We start from the raw sequence: 19567 nt of genomic DNA, 5'->3' as shown, positions 1-19567 counted from the left end.
CTGGGAGCAGCCCCACACCCTGCCTGGGAACGTACCTATCATGTCTAATGAATTCTACGTCGTGTCCTTGATGGCACTTCTTGATGCAGTTCACACAGATGGCATTACGGTCTGTGGTGTTGCAGGTGTGACATCTGCAGGGAAAAGCAGGATGTTAGGCAGGAACCAGAACCTGAGCAGCTCTCAGGGAAAGGGCTCCAGGAGGCTGGAGGGCCAGAAATGCACTGAAGGAAAGAGGGTGCACAGGACTGCGAAGTTTGAGAATTTTACACAAACTTGGATTTCACATACACTTTTTGTTACTTTTATCACAAACAGTCGCGCTGTGCAATGCCCTGGGCTCAGGTTCACAGAAACAATCTGTTTTCCTCAAGCCCAAAGTCAATTCCAGAAAATGGGAACTTATTAAATCCTCTTCTGTTGCAGCTGAGGAAGAGCACACATTTGTGTGTTCACCCACACCCAGCAACTGTTCTAGGGGCCTTGCAGGAAGAGAAAGGCTTTCCAGTACAAACCCCCTTTCTGTAGGTGAGGGGAAGGAACCTGTTACCTGTAGAAGTCATGCATCGGGTAGCTGGTGTAGCTTGAGATCTTATATAAACACTGGCCTCTACTGACAGCTTTCTCTATGGCATCTTGATTGTTCATTATTTTGTTATCTGTTGGGGGGAAAAACCAGGACTAATCACATCTGGATCAATGACACTTTTTTCCTTGATGCATTTAACCCAAGGGCCCATTAGGAACAATTAGTTCTATACCTGCATTTCAGCTCTGGCATTTAAGAATAGAAAATCCTCAATGTCCACATGCCCAGAGTGCCATGCGCTCCTGAAGCAAGTAACACTGTTCCTCTTTGCACATGTGGCACGAAATACTTGACAGCCTCCTTTTGAACCTGGCTGTTAATAAATGCTTAGAGACACACAAGCCTTCCTAGCATGTGTAAGCTCCTTTCTGCTGAGGAGCCTCTCATTTACCCTAAGGCCTTTTACACATCCCTTAGAAAGAGGAAAAGGATGGCTCTTTCCCCAGGAAAGTTTAGGAATAAAGTACTTTCCAACACAATGGAAGTGGAAATTAGGTCTGACCAGTTCCAGTACTTCTAAGATGTGTCCAAGGCACAGCAAATTTGATAATCCCCTCTGTTACTGATCTACCTGATCTTCTGTCTACTCCCAAAGTGCACCTCAAAAAGTTTTGCCCACTCCCAGCAGCATCAGAGCACTGAGTGATGTCATTGGGAAGCCCAGGTGCTGGGAAGCAGGCAGCCAGAGCCTGGGTTTTAAGAGGCACAAATATTTCACAGGAAAGGGTTCAACAGCTTTATGTACAGCAAGTACATAAAACTCCTGCAAACTGAACCTTTTTCTTCTTGAATAACCTCCTCAAGCTGTCTGGCATTAAAACCATCATTCCCATCTCGTCGAAGAGGATCCTGTCTCATGCACACTTCCCCACTATACAAGGGAATTTTATGTATGTGAACTGTTCATATTTTCTGAAAAAAGATGTTTGGGATTGAAAATGTTCATGCTTTTAGATCCTAAAAGCCAAGTGAGGCATGTTTCTTTACTGGACACTTGCTTTTGGATATGTGAGAAAAATACTTTCTATTGTACTAAATCAGTAGTATCGGAGTCTGAGATGGGCCAAAGATCAGGAACTGGTTCAAGAAGTGACTTTGAGAGAGAAGAGCTGATCACAGTTTTAATATAACAGTAAAACCTTCATTTACCTTTGAACCCATCTGTCTAAAAATCTTAACACAGCTTAATGTGGCTCATAACCTTCAGCTGAAACTTAGTCACAACTCTGCTTCAGGTGGTACCAGCTGTGAGCCACAAAGGGTACCATAAAGCCACAAGCCAGCAGCACCAAACAAGTGACCAAACACAAGCCAGGAGGACTTGGGCTCACCTTTCATCGTGACATTGACACCAGATGCTAGAAATAAACCTCCAAAGCGGTTGTTGAAAATCTGATTGCCTTCTAATGTTGCAGTCGCATGATTTGTTATTTCAATACCTTGAGTGGGTCAGGGGAACAAAGGAGAGAGAAGAGAGTGGCAAAGTTAAATTCCTGGTGGTTGTGCATTTGTACTTCTCTCGTCATCTACAGCTTGGTTGTTTATTTTTTTAAGCCATCATAAACTCAAGGGGAAAAAAAGGAAAATTACATAGCTACAAAACTGCACTGTAACTTGTTATAAAACTGTTCAAATGCTGCTGTTGAATCCTTTCAAAGAGCTACAGCTGGCATGCATGGTCTCTGGGAGGAACAACACACTACTAGTTTATCTGATAATAAAATGGTACTATGATCATGTTTATTTTCAAAGGGGATATGATTTTTGGGTGCTTAGAGCTGTCATCTTCATGTACATTTGAAAGTTCTTGTGCACATACCTTACCCTTTTTAAAATATCTTTTTAAAAAAGTTCTCAAGATGGGCACCTAAAATTCATTTCTTTAATTCTCAGCTTTTATCAGTAACCCGTGTCTTCCAAGTCATTTGTCCAGGACTGCTCTTGACAGCAACCTATCCTTCCCCCCCACCACACTGAAACAACACCTTTAGAGGCTCTTCTCAGAAAACTTGCTTCTTCTGAAAGAAAGATGGGAGAAAACTCAAGAATGCAATTTTAGTTGAAATGGAATGGAATGCAAGACGCATGAAACTGTGATGATTAAACAGTAAAATTGCAAAAAATCACTGTTAAACATTCTTCATCACTTTTGGAGAAAGAAACGCTCATCTTTACAATTTTTCAACTTTGAGGAGTGAGAAAGTTGAACTTGAGATGCAATTCAAATCTCTTTAAAATGTGTATTTGCTCAGTTTCCTAGGTTTTAAAGCAGTGATAAGATATTCATACCAGCATCCAGCACATCAACTATGAATATATCCTAGACAACGTTACCAATTGCTTCTAAAATAAAATAATGAAAAGTATTTCACAAAAAAATGACAAGACAGAATATGTGCCATTTTCCAACATGCTGTAAATATACCTTGACTACAATTCTCAAATGAATTTTCAAATGACTTTTAGAATACACTGAAGAATATCCCAGTCTCTTTTAAAACATCTAAATACCATGGGGTAAAGAAACTGAGTAAGCTTTGTGAATAGCTCACTCCAAGCTTCCAAATTTGATTTAAACAGCACAAACCTGCAGCAAAACCATCGAATATTCGGTTTTTCCTTAGCACAGGGTGGCTATTGGTGCTGATAAGAACACCAGCTTGAGCATTCCTGAAGATATCATTCTCTTCCAGAAGACCTATGACAGACCAACAGATGTTACATTTGAGCTTGGGAGCATTTCCTGACCTGTAACCTTTATGTGAAATATTTTCAAAGGATCTTATGTGTCACAATCCTGTTAATAACTCCTTTCATTTGGAGAATATGCACCAGTAGCACTGACATCAGTGATACCAGTTTAAAATAGTTCTCAGTGTATAATTTTGGAAGTGTATTTTTTCAGTACACAGCATGGAATTTGCGATCATAGGCACCACTGCAGAAAACTAAATCTTTCTGCCTTCCAAATTTTTCTTTAATTTTTCTAACACCTCTCTCTTGTTGTCTTTTAAAATGAACAGGCTGCCAAAAGCCAATCACTTTTTTGTTATAGGACAGGATTACTTTAAAATGCTGGGTTAAAATTAAAGCTCACTCAGAGCAAGTGATTATCTACAGAATATCAGAAGTTGGTATCAGGACACACAACAGTCAGGGGATTTCAGACAGGGACCACTTCTGAATTTACAAGTGCAAAAAAGATTCCTTAAAGATCTCTGGATTTTTTCCCCTGAATCTTGGACACTCTGGCAGAACCTAAACTGCTCAGGTGCATGATTTTGGCTACGTGACTTGAATCCAACACTGTGTTTCAGTCAAATGGCAAAGCTTAGAAAAGCAAATGGCATAAAAGGACTGTCCTTAAGCAGCAATCTAACAGTTATCTTGGATGAGATTAATTACCTCTCTGCCTCCCACAGATTTCAGTATTACTAATGTAATTAAGGCTAAAAAGCATTAGGGTATGTTCGCTATAACTATTTTATCACTCCAGAAGACAAGAGCTGTGTTTCTAAAGAGCACTTTAAAAAGAACACTGCTTAAACTGAAATTTAACTCTTATCCAGAACATTCAGTGAAAAACAGTAAGGGAAAAAGTTACCTCTTCCCCCATTAAATATACAGATGCCTCCATCTCTTCCATCATGGATTTTATTTCTCCTTAGTGTAGGATTACTGTCTGTTTTAATCCATACACCAGCCATTGCATTATCAAAAATTTCATTGTCTTCTATAAATCCAAGCCCTAAAATTGAAGGAAGGGTAGAAAAAAAATAAAATCAAAATGTCTAATAAATGAGAAGATAATATAACACCACAGACCACAAACAATTCTGGATAAACATGAGAAACAAACCTACCAGAATTATAGACAAGAATACCACCATTCTGACCACCCCAGATCTTGTTGCGTCTGATTTTGGGGTTGCTTCCAGTTCTAAAGCAAAGAAGTAATTTAAAAGTCATTAAAATAAGTCATTTATAGTCATTTACTATACCCCAAGGCCAAACATCTCAAATACTTCTAAAGAAGTGCCCCATGGATCTCACTGCTTAACAATCTTAGTAAAATACAATTCTTTCCAAACATGCAAACATAATTTATCTTTACAGACTTCAAGGGCCACACATTCCAGTCAATACCCAGGCTGTATTTTTGGTAACTTTCTTGTAGGTTAAAGCAGAGGGTATTCAGACATACTGGATTTCAAAAAAGTTATTTTTATAAACAAAATGACAAGAACAGCTAAAAAGACACAATAGAGCACATAACAAGCTACGTCTGTTTTGGCAGAAAATCAGAATAAATGTTACCTTATCTGAACCCCTGAGTACATGTGATTATAGATGTCATTGTCTTCTAACACGCCATGTCCATTGTCATAAAAATAAACTCCAACCTAACACATCAAGAATTATATTATTAGTTCCAAATTAATGAGGCATAAAACCACAGGACTTCCTTTTCTGTGGCCCCCTTGTAACCACAGAGCAAAACTCACTTGTTTCCCACTGTGTATTCTGTTTCTCCTCAAGACTGGAGTGCTCCCTGTTGTCACCCAGACTCCAGCCAATGTATTGCTGTAAACTTCATTCTCCTCAATCACACCTTGTCCTTTTTCATGCTAAATACAAGATGGTTTAAGAGTTAAGAAAACCTGCTAAACACCAATACTATTTTTTCTGCTTTACCCATTCCTCCCACCCCGGCTTCTTTACTGCAGCAAAGTAATTCCTTTCCATTTGAGTAAGCTTTTTCACCATTTTTTTAAATAACAGCATATCATGATTTTGAATATTTGCCATGAAACAAAGAACACCCTGCATGTAAGTCATTCTGTTTCAAGGCTCTGCAGTGCTATTTGTAAATGTCTGCTGGCTGCTGGTAGGAGAGATGTCTCCCCAGTGCTGTGCACTCACATGAAGGCCCTGGCTTGTGGTTCTTAAATCTACACCCAGCTCTGTCCCCAAGATGGACAAAAAGCTGGCATGGCTCTGAAGGTCACCACATGTCTGGGCTCAGAGGTCAAACAACAGTTTTCTCAGTCAGGGCAAGAAGCTGTTCTGGTTAAATTTTCTCAATGAAGAGAGGAAGCTGCACACTAGCAGCGTTAGCTGGACCTTAGGTAACCTTTGGCAGAAAGACAGACACATATTTCTGAAAATCTGATATTGCTTAAGGGAACCTGACAGCTCTTTCAGTTCAGTTAGCAGAGCCCTTGCACACATTGGGAATTGGGCTTTATTTCCCACTTTTGCAATACAACAATTCCAATTTCTATCATCCTGAAGGCAGTAAAAAAAATCTTCTCTGAGGTTAGTGGTAAACACATTATACTCCAAAAGAGCTGAACAGGCTTTTTTTTTAAATTATGACATACTCCTATAAAAACTAAATCATTTCAAAAAGCTTTCAACCATGCAACAATAAAATTCTGTAATCTATCCCATTTTAAATATTTTACTCTGTAATAAGAAAAATTTAGTGGCATTTATAAAAACCTTAGTCTTTTAAATAGCAGCACCAGCTTCAGTTGCTTACCATGAACCTGGTTTCTAACATAAGGAGCTCAAGCATTCTAAGCACAAAGATTTCACATAGGGTACTTTCCCCCTTTACATTTCTAAAACAGAACACAAGTCTGTGCCTGTCCTAGGCTGCACTTACTACATAAATTCCTCCATGTTGACCATCATGAATCTTATTGTGTCGAACGATGGGACAGCTGTTTGTTCGGATCTGTATTCCTGCTAATGCATTACCTGCCAATAAAAGTGGAATTTAATACAACTTACACATTCATTTTTCTCAGAAATCAATATGCAGCAAGCAAATCAGCTTACCATAAATGTCATTTCCTTCAATAAGGCCTCTTCCATCACCAAAGATATAAACACCACCTTGATTCCCATTAAAAATTGCATTCCCCCTAAGAAAAAAAATCAACATTATGACGTTATTCTTATACATTGTACAATACTATATATGTATGTAGTGGCCAGGACTGTACCCCATTCAGATTTAAAATAAAGAATTTATTTTCTGTTGCTTTGAGAAAGACCTACCTCTAAGTGCATACACAAATTAAAAATGTAGTTCAACTGAACACACAGAGAACTTTCATTTCTACAGATACAGGAATATTTACAGCTCCCCATACTTAAATTAGCGTGCACTTATCCCATCCCTATCAAATCTCTCCTTCTTCTACATACTGAAATAATAATGAGGAAAACAATACCTTATTGTTGGGTCACTGTTTGAGGTAATCCAAACACCTGCAAAATTGTTTGCATAGATTTTGTTCTCTATGAATTGTCCTCTTCCTTTTTCATGCACATAGATTCCTCCAGTCTGGCCGTGATGGATTTCACACCGCACCACTGTTGGGTTGGCATATGCTTTCACTTCAAAGCCTGCTATCCTGTTTCTATGGATGTTGCAGCTTTCAAAATAACCCTTAAGACACAAAACATGCAGTTTCCTGTAAAAGTCCTTTTTTAAATGAAGGTTATTCCCTTCCCTTTAAATTCAATCCTCATTTAAAAGGAACAGTACCAAAACTGACAACATGTAAGTACTTATATAGCTAATCAAAACAACTATTGACACTATATAATTTCATTTTTCCAAAAATAAAATACCGTTTCAAAGACACTATGTTTGCACTGCTATTTATGACTACTCATGGAATACCAAGAAAAAATGGCAACTCTAGATATAGCACATTGAATAGGACCCAGTATCAGGTTTCCTCAGCAGCTACAAGGATCAGACTCCTTTCAAAGGCCATAAAGCCCACAGGCCCAACATAAAAAGGACAGTGCTATGGAGAAACTACCTGCTTGTTTTCAGGCCAGGAACTATAGACATTTGGCAAAAATATGGTTTCTTTAGGAAGAAGTGTGCTGAATTTCTTTGAAACAACTGGTCAAAATAAATAATAAGAATGCAGGAATTCAGTAATTTTTCCAGAGTTGGATCAGTCTCAGTGGCCAAGTGGTAAATTTTTTTCCTTTTTCTCTTTTTTTAAATGGTATACACAGAGACACTCTAACAGTAGCAGCAGACTTACAACATAACTGTATTTAAACAAGAGCATTATAAACAGTATTGCTGTGGGCAGGGATAAAAAAGGTCATTGCACAAAGCCATGCCAGGCATGTTCCTTCTGTGCCAACCACAGAGCAGCACCATGAACTGGCCCACCTGAGAATTCATCTGGCAAAATAATTGTTTCCTGCCTGATGATTTCTCCACTTCTACTTCCAGGGCCTTGCTAAGTAACTGTGTCAACCCTTTCACAGCATTTTCCTGACATGGTCCTGGAACCTTTTAATATTCAAATTCAACCTATTCTTAAGGTGAACTTCAATGGTATTTCATGCCCATTTTGCCCAAGCAGAAGAATAGAAACTAAACTGAAAGACAGGAAGAAGCATTTCTTATTGGAGATGGTAGACAACCACCAAGTGATGTGCTGTAATTTGTGGATAGCTTAGATGCAAGCTCCTGAAAGCTCTAACCCAAGCCTTTCTCCAGCAGCACCATTTTTCCTGTAGCCACCTAAGTTAGTTATTTAGACCTGCTCAGCATGAGACTTGTTATACTTGTGCACTAAAAAAAAAATCCGAACAACAAACAAACCCCAAAACCAAACCAATAAAAAAACCCAAAACCAAAACAAACAACCCTCCCCAAATTCCTGCTACTGCTCAGAGTAACTGGATTCCATGCTCACATGATCTACTCCCAGGAATGCCTCAGGCCTGGAGTTGCTACTACCTATCACGTGGAAATTACTCAATCTACTGCCAGCCTAAGCAGTCAGCACCCTGTTTCACTGTGCTGTGAATTGCTGTGGGACTCCATCAAACACTGACTACAAAAAATCAGAAATACATCCAGCTTAACGAGGAAATCAAGGTAGTATGCTCTTCTCCCTGCTCTGAGGATTGCAGTCAGGAAAGGCAGTGCATGGATTAAAGATTCTCCAAAGAAGTGCTAGCCATGTGCACAGCTTGGCTCCTCAGACTCCTCTGGGTAACAAATGAAGTCAAATGGAAGACATTTACATTCTGTAGATATTCAGAACAGAGGATGTTTTTTTCAAGAACTTTAAAGAAATCCAATCCTAAGTGGGTCAAGATGGTTTCAGAGTTCTCAAGGAAGCGACACACTAACAGATAGGGGAATCCAAACATCTCCTCAGAAATATGCCTTCATGCCAACAGGCAGGCTTTTGACTTCTTATTCTGAAAGGAATCACTTTTTTTTTCCTCTAAATTTTCCCTTAAAATGAAGCTCTCAGAGAAACTTATCTAAAATGACAATTTGGTATATAAAGGCAAGCCTGATTCTCCTGATGGAATACACAATTTCAATTAAAACATTGCTAAACATGGTCTGACATATTTTTAATTACTTCACACATTATTCTCCCTCTGAGTGCCAAATGTTTTTGACTACAGCACCATGATGAAAGAAGAGGGGTATTTCAGGTGTGCTTAATTACAGTCATTTTGGATTCCAGGTAGAAGCTGCAAACAAACAGAGCCTTTCTCATGTGGCCTGCAGGATCTCCACAAGCACCACTATTTAACTTGGAAAACTTCACTTCTGATTCAGAAGAAAGTAGGAATTTGCTGTAAGACTCTGTGAAGGAAATGGTCCTTCAAAGGGTGGGAAAAAACCAAAATAAATCTGTATTTCAGATTCCTCTATAACCTGACTCGTGGGTTAGAAAGTCAAGGCTTTCTGCTGAGCAAGATCCTGTAACATTCAATGTCCATGAAGAGAAACTGCATTAAAGAGCCCAGCCCACCTTAATCAGAGCCAGCTTAAGCTGAAGGGCTGGCTTTGAGTTGATGCAGTTAAACCCAGTGGGTTTCTGCATCTGTTGAGACCAAGTCTGACCATCACCTGTGTGCATCACTGTTAAACTCCAGTCAGCTAGACCAACAGAGCTGCTGTTTGTCAGAAACACATTCTGAGCAACCACCTCATCCCAGACTTCCTATTTCCTGTGCCTCTGTTTCCCAGGACATTCTCTGTTGATACCAACAACTTTTTTTGGCCCAAATTCACCCCCTAGAAAGGGCTAATACTGACTTGAGTCTTTAAGATGCCCCCAGCAATCCCTGGTATCTTTTCAGCCACACCCATTCAAAAGGCATTACTGTGCCTTTGAACTCCAGCCTCTCAAAGAGGTCTGGTGATGAACTTGTGGCTTCAGTTTTTCTTTGGAATATTAGGGACAATTTTTTAAAATGGAAATTGTGTTTCCAAGTATGGAGTTCCATGACCTGTTATCCACAGGGTCCAGCAACACTTGTAACACAAAGCTTACTGCCAGCTCCAGCTACAACCAGGTACCACCATCAGACACAGCTGCTCCTCTCAGCACACTCCAGCTGCCCAACCCTTATGCTCTGTCCAGCTGTTGGGCAGCTCAAGCCCAGATCCTTTGGGAGATTCTGCCAGGCAGCTACTGAGATCAGGAAGTCTGCACAGAGGGACTGAAAGCCTTATATTGCCTCCACTTCCTTCTAAGAATGGTTTTCAAGTGTGCTGGGTGTTTGACTTGGGCTTTGTGAGGGTTTCTGGTTATACTTCAGCAGCTAATGGAAGAAGAACCTGGAGGAGACAGCACCAGACAGTGCCAGGATTGCTAAGGAAAGGAGGCCCCAATGATTAATAAGAAGGAAGGGAGGATGCATGTGGAAAAAGTATTACAATCTTACAAAAAAACTACAAAGTAGCTTTCTGCTTGAAAATCCTAAATATTAACAAGCAGCTCTGTACATCAAATTTATTTACAATCCCAGGCAGAGCATTAGCTGTGGACACAAAATGAAAGGCTACACTGACAGCATGTGTGGGCAAGAACACTGCTGCAGCCTGGTAAGCTCTGAGCAGGCGAAGGAATCAGAAACAAACACCACAGCAATGATCATGCTGATATTCCCACCTGGCACACACTGCACAGAAAAGATGTGATCACAAAGATGGGATCCTGCACAGCTGAAAAAATTCAGAAGACTTTTTACATCAAGACTAATTCAGTGATTGAACTTGGATGCTTTTTTCTTTCTGCATGTTGTCCAGTCTAACAAACATGGCTCTGAAATGCTTTAGAGTTAAAACTTTTAACGGATGAGATTTTGTTGCTGCTTTTCTTCTCACAAGACCTCTGCCCCCTTTATTTCTAAAAGGACTTTTTCTTCTTTCTCTGTCTTGAAGATTACAACATTACAGAAACACAGAGGCATTTAGTATTACTGTTGAACAACACAGGTATTACAAGAAAAGAGATATAATTGTGTAAGATTTAACATTTCCTAAATATTTATTGACTCAGGTATTCCCAATAGGGTAGGGGAAAGAAAAAAAAAAAAAGACAACAGGAAACCAATATAGAAAAAGAATAACTGCCTATGCTTATAAAATTTGTCTTCCAAACCCTGGAAGGGTCCTTATTTGAGAGTTAGTGCATTTTATGAAAATTCAAATGCAACATAAAGAAAATCACATCCAAGATGCAAAACAAACCCTTGATTTTTATGCACAGCAAAAGGCAGTTAAGTTTTTAATGTAGGCTCTATAGAATCTGGCATATGCTTAATTTTTTTTTTGGACTTTATATACACATTTCTTTAAAGTGATCTGATTTGTAGTATTTAGAAGACAGAGAAGTAAACTAGGCATGATCACCCAACTTAGACACATGCTGCTACACTTTTACTTCATCAGAAAAAAAAAAACCCAAGCTTCTCATTTAGGAGCAATGAAAATGAAAACTGTTTTGCCTAGAGCTCAGCTTTAAACTGTAAAATCAGGCTTATTCTTACATTAAATTGGAACTTCTCTATTGTGTGCAGACAACTACAAAATACAATTTATGACAGATGCCTGGTAACTCATGTCAGGTTCCTGAGAGGTCAGGGTAAGGCACCCAGGGCTGTCAATGCCACACTGCAGTTTTAATGCCAGCTTGTTACATATATGTCACAGCACTAAGGCAAACCTCAGGATATTGCCAGTTTAGAAATAAGAGGTTAAGTTTCTACAAGTATCAAAACATAAAGAACAGTTTGAAAACATGAAACTGAAAAACAAAGCACTCTTGAACCTTTTGGAGACAGCATTCCAGCACAGAAACCCACAGGAAAAGAATGTGTAGGGTAGGAATTCAGCACTGGAATGCACTTATCCCACTTCACAGGCATAAGCCAAAAAAAAAAAAAAACAAAAAAACCCCAACAACTTACAGAAAGTAACTGCAGTGAGAGAAGCAAAAATACAAAATCCATTAATTTGTTTAGGAATACAGGATTTGTATCTGAAGGATTCCATGTCACTTTAGGACCGTATAAACATTGCCAGTGATGTAATTTCATTGACTCCATCACTAGACATGATGCAAAAGCAGAAGATGCTGCCAAAGCAGACTTTGAGACGGGGGGGACTGAATCTTTCAAAGGAGTTTATGACTATGAAATATTTCAATACTATTTGCAGCTGAGATAAATACTATTCACACATTCTCTTTAATGTGCTACTGTTTCCCTAAAACAAAAGGGAAGCATTTATTTCTATTCCATTTTTCTTGTGATACCAGACTGATCACAGCTCTGAAACAGACATTTCATTGGTAAGAATAAAGATCAAATGCACTTTTATTTAAAATTAATCAAGTGAATTCAGCCTGGCTTTTAATTTTTTTTAATATTTCAGTACTCATATATTTAATATTTATACTTCAGTACTTAAACAAGAAGCAGCTCCTACCCAGACTTTCCAATTAACCCTCAAGCCTACACACAGACACCTCCCCTGCTGAAGCACTTTCCTTCACCAGTTTTCTTATAGCTGAAATCACTTCATGTTTCCAGGCCTGTTTAAGTCTTGAAGGGATGGATGTACCCACTGAAGTGGATCAGAAGTGCTTGTACAGTATATTAAACACAGCTTAATGCAGTCCAAACAATGAGATAATATAAACCAAAGACATCTGCCACCACTCTCTACAAACCAGCCAAGCAACATCATCTCTAGAGGACAGAAAATGATGTAAAGCCATCCATCAGAAGAGGGCTGCCAGCAGGGCATTCTCAGCTACTGCAATCTTGCCCAAAACAGAACAAGTACAGTCCTTAGGATGTAACTATTAGAGTGGAGAAGAGGCAGCTACCAGCAGAATCCCACCATGTGGGGTGTTCCACCTCCACTGGCAAGATTTTATGCTGGCCGCAAAAGCAGCAGCCCTGTGACCTGTTTGCCTTCTACTGAAACTAGAAAACCACAAATCCAACAGCTACAACTAGCACTGCCTCAATCTTTTATCTCTGCCCCTCAGCAACCTGGGCAAAGAGGAGACAGGCCTCACTGGATTGTACCCACAGTGCATTTCTTGTTAGTGCTATTTACAGTCTGCCAACTGCCATCAAAAACCTGAGTAGGTCTGGATTAGAACTTGCACTTGATCCCACTGTCTCTATCGCTGATGAACGTGAATGGTACTGGTCCCAGTACAGACCACTGAGGTACATGATTTAGCCACTGGCATCTACCCTCTGGATGCAACTATCCAAACAATTCCTCATCCACTAAACAGTCTATTCATCAAATCCACATCTTTGCCACTTAGGGAGCAGGATGTTTGTAGGGGAATACCTGGGGAGGTGGTGGAGTCACCGTCCCTGGATGTGATTAAAAAAAGACTGGATGTGGCACTGGGTGCCAGGGTTTAGTTGAGATGTTTGGACATGGGCTGGACTCGATGATCTTTAAGGTCTCTTCCAACCTGGCCATTCTGTGAATTCTGTGAATGTGTCAAGGCCTTACAGGAGTCCACATAAATGACATCCATAGCCCTTCCTTTCCCCACTGAAGCTGGTCAGGCAGGACTTGTCCTTGGTCAATCTGTCCTGGCTGTCCCCAGTCACCTCTCTGATGGCCTTAGCACAGCTTCCAGGAGGAGCTGTTCCATGATCTTCCCAGGCACAGAGGTGAGGCTGACAGGTCAGTCCCTGCCAGGGTCCTCCTTTCTGCCCTTTATTGAAAATGGGTGCAATGTTTCCCTTTTCCCACACACCAGGGACTTCACCTGACTGCCATCACTTTCCAGTGTCATGGAGAGTGCCTTGGACCCTACATCAGCCACTTCCCTCAGAACTCTGGGATGCATCTCACTGGGTTCCAAAGACTTCTGTACATTCAGGTTCCTCAGGCAGTCACAAATGTGATCTTCTCTTACAGTGGGTGTGACTTTGCTCCCACAGTCCCTGCCTTGAGGTCCACCCAATAAAGAGGTGTGGGAAGACTGCCAGTAAAAACTGAGGCAAAATGTTGAGTACCTCAGCCTTCTCCTCATCTCTTCTCACTGCTGTTACTCATGGGGAGGGTGGGGTGATGTGCTTTTTTTCTGCTATTCCTTTTCTGAAAGATACCTGTGGAAGCCTTCCCTGTCATTCCTTGCATGCCTTGCCAGGTTCAGCTCCATCCATGCCCTGGCCTTCCTGACCCCATCCCTACACAACTGGACAGTGTCTCTGGCCTCTTCCCAGGTCACCTGGCCCTGCTTCCACAGCCTGTACATTTCCATCCTGCCCTTTAGTCCCAACCCAGCAGGTCTCTTGCCTTCCTTTCCTGAGTCCTTACACCTGGGGATCAAGAGCTTTTGCACCCTATGGAAAGCATCCTTAGAGATCTGTAATTTTAAGAGTGACTGAAAGAAAACTGCTTGTTTTGCCAGCTGGGCGTGGGGAATTGGGACTTTGTCATTCAAGCAGGAAAAACAATGACTTGGCACTCTTTAGAAGACATGCAGAATATTTTCCTAAAACAAGTCAGCAATCATCTTTTATTTTAGAGACAAAAATCTCTTCTAGTTCAAGGGCTATGAATGCCGTTTCTCACTACTGTGCATGTACTTGGAAGTGATGAGCTTCACCCGACACAAATAAACATTTATGAAAGAAGACCTGAATTCTCATATGAAATTCTGTGTTAAAATTCCACAACTAATTCCCTGCTACAAAAGCCCTCTTCCCAGAGAAGGTGTACATACCCTATTTCAGAGTTTTAACATTAAAATATGGCTAAGTCTTCACAAAGCTTTTTTTTTTAATTTCTAAATCATACAGCATCTTATTTTTGTTCTTTTTCAAAGGGAAAAGAATGAAGTATAAACGTAAGCCTACAGTTTACATCCTGTTTCAAGAGGTATTTTGTCACTGCAACATAATACAATGTAACAGGCTGCCAATCAACTGCAAAAGCTTGCTTAAACCTCTTTCAGCTAAAATTGTCTTTAAAGTGAAGTCTCCCACTTAAGGGCAAGAAAACAACAGCAGGGATATTTTAAACTATCTGTTCATGACTAAATGAGCTTTTTTAAAAAAAAAAGATTTCTCCAATAACAGGGAAAATTGGAAGACTTCAGTTCTACAGCATGTGTATTTTTTTCTTCGAAAGAAAACATATAGGTTACCATTCCATGGTCAAAAGTGAAAACGCCAACGTCGCGCCCGTGGTGAATGTGATTCCGTCTGATAATGGGATTCCCGTGGTTTTTAACCCAAATCCCTGCTAACGCATTATTGGAGATCTCATTGTCCTCATATATTCCCTGGGAAAGAAAAATGTAAATTAAGACAGGAATCCAGAACAGTAAACAGGTTATCAAAGTAAAGAAATGAATGTGGAAAATTACCTGTGCGTGGTCTGTAATATAAAGTCCAACATTTTCACAGTCGCTGATGTTACAGTGTTTAATAGTAGGACAAGCTCCCTGGCCACTAACACATACTGCAGAGCCAACTGGAAGAAAACAGTACAGTTACCATAGCTTCAAAGCATAGTGTATTTATAAATAGTCTGGCAGAGCAAGAAAAGTTAGTGTGAACTGATATTCTAAAAAGATTTGGTGTTCACAGAGCCAAAGCATTGCAAGCCACTGGCAGAAAAACACCAATGTCATCATTTTGCAGATGCAAAAAACCACAGTAGGAGTCACTTTAAAATCATCCTGCCAAGGTTAAACAGCTGCCAGGACAATGGTTTACACAAGAATTCATGCTTATGAAAGTCCTCACTCATTTATTTGCCTGTGTTAGGCCCACTGTATACTGATTGTTCAAAGCAGAGCACAACAGAAATCTAACAAAATTCTCTAATTACTGCCTTGTTGTGCTTCCCTTGAAATTTTCACAACTCAGTACATCAAAGAGGCCAAACAATAATTTTGTAGCATACAAAGACACATTGTCTACCCAATACTCAGCAGGACACAGACACACAATCTTGAGTACAGAATAAACATCATAAACCAACAGGTCTCTCCCCAGCCAAATTACAAAACTCCTTGAATGATTTCAGCTACCATACCATAACCCAGAAAATAAATATTTTCCAGGAAACTAGGACTCAAAATTGTTCAGGACTTCAGCATACCAGCTCAATTCCCTGAATTCCACGAAGTGTGACAACATAAAATTCTGCAGGCACTAAAATCAACAGTGATTTCTGAAAGGTAAGAGCTCATCTCAGGGAACCTGGCCTACGTAACACACAGTCCCCACAATTAAACACCACTACATAAGCAAGCCAGTACCTGCTCTACTAGTCAGTTTTCATATATTCTTCTAGCAAAGCACCACGAAGACTATGCTTAAATAATTCACAGACTCATTTACAGAGAGCTTATTCTTTTTTAATTCCTAAAGAAATTATTTTGATTGTCTAGTCTGACCTTATGAATAATACAGGCTATACTAATTCCCTGAATTAAGTCCTACTTCAATTCTAGTAGCAGGAACTTCAGCACATATCTTGTAGAAACATATTTAAATTTTGATAACTTTGACTTCCAGCAACTGAGAAACTAGCATAAAGCTTGTTAGCTGGCTAGAGGGCTGTTGTCCTTTTAATTTACACTTTAATTGCTCATCTGAATTGCTCCAGCTTTGGCATCCAGTTCTCTTTATACCAGTGTATGCTGTATCCAATGCACACACGCACATTCAGTGCAAGCAATTTGCTCCTTCAGCCTTCTCCTTGATAAAGTAACAAATTACAGTTGCTACAACCAAAGTTTTCTGCTTTACCTTATATGACTTTTCATTGAACAGTTTCTAAATTTTCCAACATGTTGCTATGGACACCAGAAAAGAGCACTTTATTGTGAAGCAGGACTAAGCAGAGGCATTAACAGAGTCTCTCTACTTCTACCTGGTGTTCCCATAGGTGTAACTAAAGATCACATCAGTTCTTTTGGCCATTTGACTACAGGAGGGCTCACATTCAGCAGTTTATCCACAGTGACTCTTTAAACTTTGCCCAGCATTCCAGGAGAGGGGTTTAGCACTTAGAAATAGGAACAAAAGCAAGTTGTGTGTGTGTAACTCTGCACTTGGTCAGACTGACGTGAGTGGTGTTTGACTGTCCACCTATCAGGAAGGTCATAGCAACCCATCATCCTGGTTATTTTTAAGACTGTAGTTATATTACATTCATATTGTATCTATAAGACTCTATAGTAAAGTCTACAGGTCTCATAAATATGGATCTTATTTCTTCTCTTCAAGTCAAGAAGTCATCTTTGAAATAACCACAAAAAAAAAGCCATTACAGTTACCCTGAAGGTTATTTTTCATCTACTTGGTGTAGACTCTGGGCATTCTGTAGAACTCTAATATTTTAAGGCACTATGTCTTGATGTCAAACATGTTTCAAGGATCTGTGTAATTATACAGATTATAATTATAATTATCTCTGTAATTATACAGAAGGACTGCTGCCTTCTTTTTGTCAAAGAAAGTAATCAAAAATTCCAACAGTGTAATGCAACCATTGTAACTTTCTGTATATACACTAAATTGATTCATCAGAAATTTTATATTCTTGATTGACCAAACCCCTGCATTTACACCTCATCATTTTACCCAGGATCAACAGGCAGTACTCCTGCTGTACTTGACCCTGGGTGGTCTCTCCCCTCCCACCTCCCCCAGGGACAAAGACCATCTCATCGAGGTTTCAAGTTGCCTTTGATACACAATAGGAAGCCAGAGAATTTCTTGGTCAGTTCTTTCTAAACTCTAGCATGATTTTAGAATGTCTATTTTCTCAGCTGTTTAACCTCATCCACAGTTACTGTCAAGAGTGGAACGTGTTTCATTGTCCCTCTAGGGGATGAAGGCATTTATCATTCCTGCCTATTCTCATTAAATATGGAACAAAAATTACACAACACTTTGCCATTCAAATTTTTCCATTCTATGATGGATCAGCATCACTGCTGAAACTCCCTTTGTTCCCCAAATTAAGACACAAGCACTGTCTCTTCCAGACAGATGCTGCATCTTGTCTTGTTTATCAAGTCCTTTGTGGCAGTAAAGTGGTGTGTTTTTATTTTAGAGGGAGGTCCCCACAGTTTCCTTCAATTGCTAATTTCCTATTTGTATTAACTCTTAATAACTTATTCTTTCTTGCATTTCATAACTGCTTTCACTCCCCTTCCTCTATCTCTTTCTGAGACTGAGGAGCTATGGATTTTTGGAACCTGGTGTGATGTTCTAAAAGCATACCTCTATCACATCTTGTTTATTTAAATGAAAGCAATCTTTATTCTGACTCTCTTCACTGGACTTGAGTATTGATTGTGTGAAATGTGTCCTTTTGGAGTACAAAGCACATGTAGTACTGGTTTAAGCTTTATTTTGTTTACTCAGAATAAATGATTGCACACACTTCAGCAATATTAAAATTTTTGAAAAAAGGAACATTGCCATCCACTACTACTTTTATCCATCGAGGTGAGGGCTAACAGATTTTTTCCACAATGGATGCAACAGAACCTCTTGACTCAGTATCTTGCCATTTAAACTTTATTTGAAAATGTTTCAAAAGATGCTTGGGACTGGCAGCAGGAACTTTCAGCTTAATGCATTTGCACTTACATAGCTCCCATCTTTACATATGATATACATTAAGAACTTTACATATGACGTAATGTGGAAATATGCTTTAATGCAACTTGGAGATCTACAGAAAGGATATCAAGCATGTGCTAGGAAAGAGGTTTTGAATGCCTATGGATCAATACTTCAGAGATGTCAATTATCTGGAAACAGTAAATGCCTTTTCTGGCAGATTGCCATTCCCCCTCCCTTTTTACACAAACTCTGTACTTCCTGAGTAGGTAATAGCAAGGCTTGGTAGGATTAAAAAGCCAGTAAAACTTGATAATTGATAAGTGATGATAGTATAGCCTACACACAGCCTCCAAAACTGAACAGAATTTCAGAGAGAATAATTTAATTTTGGAGAAGTGAATCAACAACTCAATACAGTAAAGATTCAGAAATCCAGAGTTTTGGAGGGAGCAAAACTTCAAAATTCTCAGAAAGTGGTATGAAAAAAATAATCTAAACTTAATTTTCATAAACAACTTTCACAAAAATATCAGGATCTAGTAGCTTATCTATAGGCATGTTTCCATCTGAAATCATGCAGCTCTTCAAACTACTTTAATATTCAGATTGAATGTGGCCTTCTCTAATTCCACTCAGTGGTTGTCAGGGTTCCCAGTATTGGTATATGGTAAGTTCCAGAATACCTTTTCTCTGTATATTTCAATTTCCTAGTGTTAGCATTAACTCTGGGATAACTGGGATACTGGGAGCAGCTCACCGTCCTTTGCTCCTCTTCTGTCATTTTCAACACCTCCAAGTATTCACTGATGTGTCTCCAATAAAAGAGATAGTGATGCAAAGCACAGAGCTGCAAAGCAGAGAACTGCCTTGACCAAGTGCAGTGGTTGATAGCCCAAAACCTTCAAGAAAGCTCATCTTCCTCTAGAAGGCACACACCAGGAATCCTTCCACTGTTCTCATCATGGTTCCCTGCAGTATTCTTCACAGGCAGTACCAGAAAAATGTAGTTTTTATATCTAGTTGGAAGAACTCTTT

General features: G+C 39.5%; 1 protein-coding gene across 2 annotated transcripts in view; it reads right to left on the bottom strand.

Moving 5' to 3' along the window:
- Nucleotides 1–19567, bottom strand: part of FBXO11 (F-box protein 11) — a 70732-nt gene that overhangs the window by 1380 nt on the left and 49785 nt on the right. For both annotated transcript variants that reach the window (XM_066546293.1, XM_066546294.1), the window contains exons 10-22: nt 15310–15416; nt 15088–15225; nt 6835–7052; nt 6437–6522; nt 6261–6355; nt 5095–5217; nt 4907–4992; nt 4453–4529; nt 4194–4337; nt 3177–3287; nt 1921–2028; nt 551–659; nt 36–134 (exon numbers count right to left, since the gene is read on the bottom strand). In XM_066546293.1, the coding sequence (XP_066402390.1) occupies nt 36–134; nt 551–659; nt 1921–2028; nt 3177–3287; nt 4194–4337; nt 4453–4529; nt 4907–4992; nt 5095–5217; nt 6261–6355; nt 6437–6522; nt 6835–7052; nt 15088–15225; nt 15310–15416 (1501 nt within the window). The remainder of the gene's footprint in view (nt 1–35; nt 135–550; nt 660–1920; nt 2029–3176; nt 3288–4193; nt 4338–4452; nt 4530–4906; nt 4993–5094; nt 5218–6260; nt 6356–6436; nt 6523–6834; nt 7053–15087; nt 15226–15309; nt 15417–19567) is intronic.

This window comes from Molothrus aeneus, chromosome 3 (assembly GCF_037042795.1).
Source record: "Molothrus aeneus isolate 106 chromosome 3, BPBGC_Maene_1.0, whole genome shotgun sequence".
Lineage (NCBI taxonomy): Eukaryota > Metazoa > Chordata > Aves > Passeriformes > Icteridae > Molothrus > Molothrus aeneus.
Note: the sequence above shows the minus strand (reverse complement) of the source record. Positions and strands in the feature narration are given on the sequence as shown.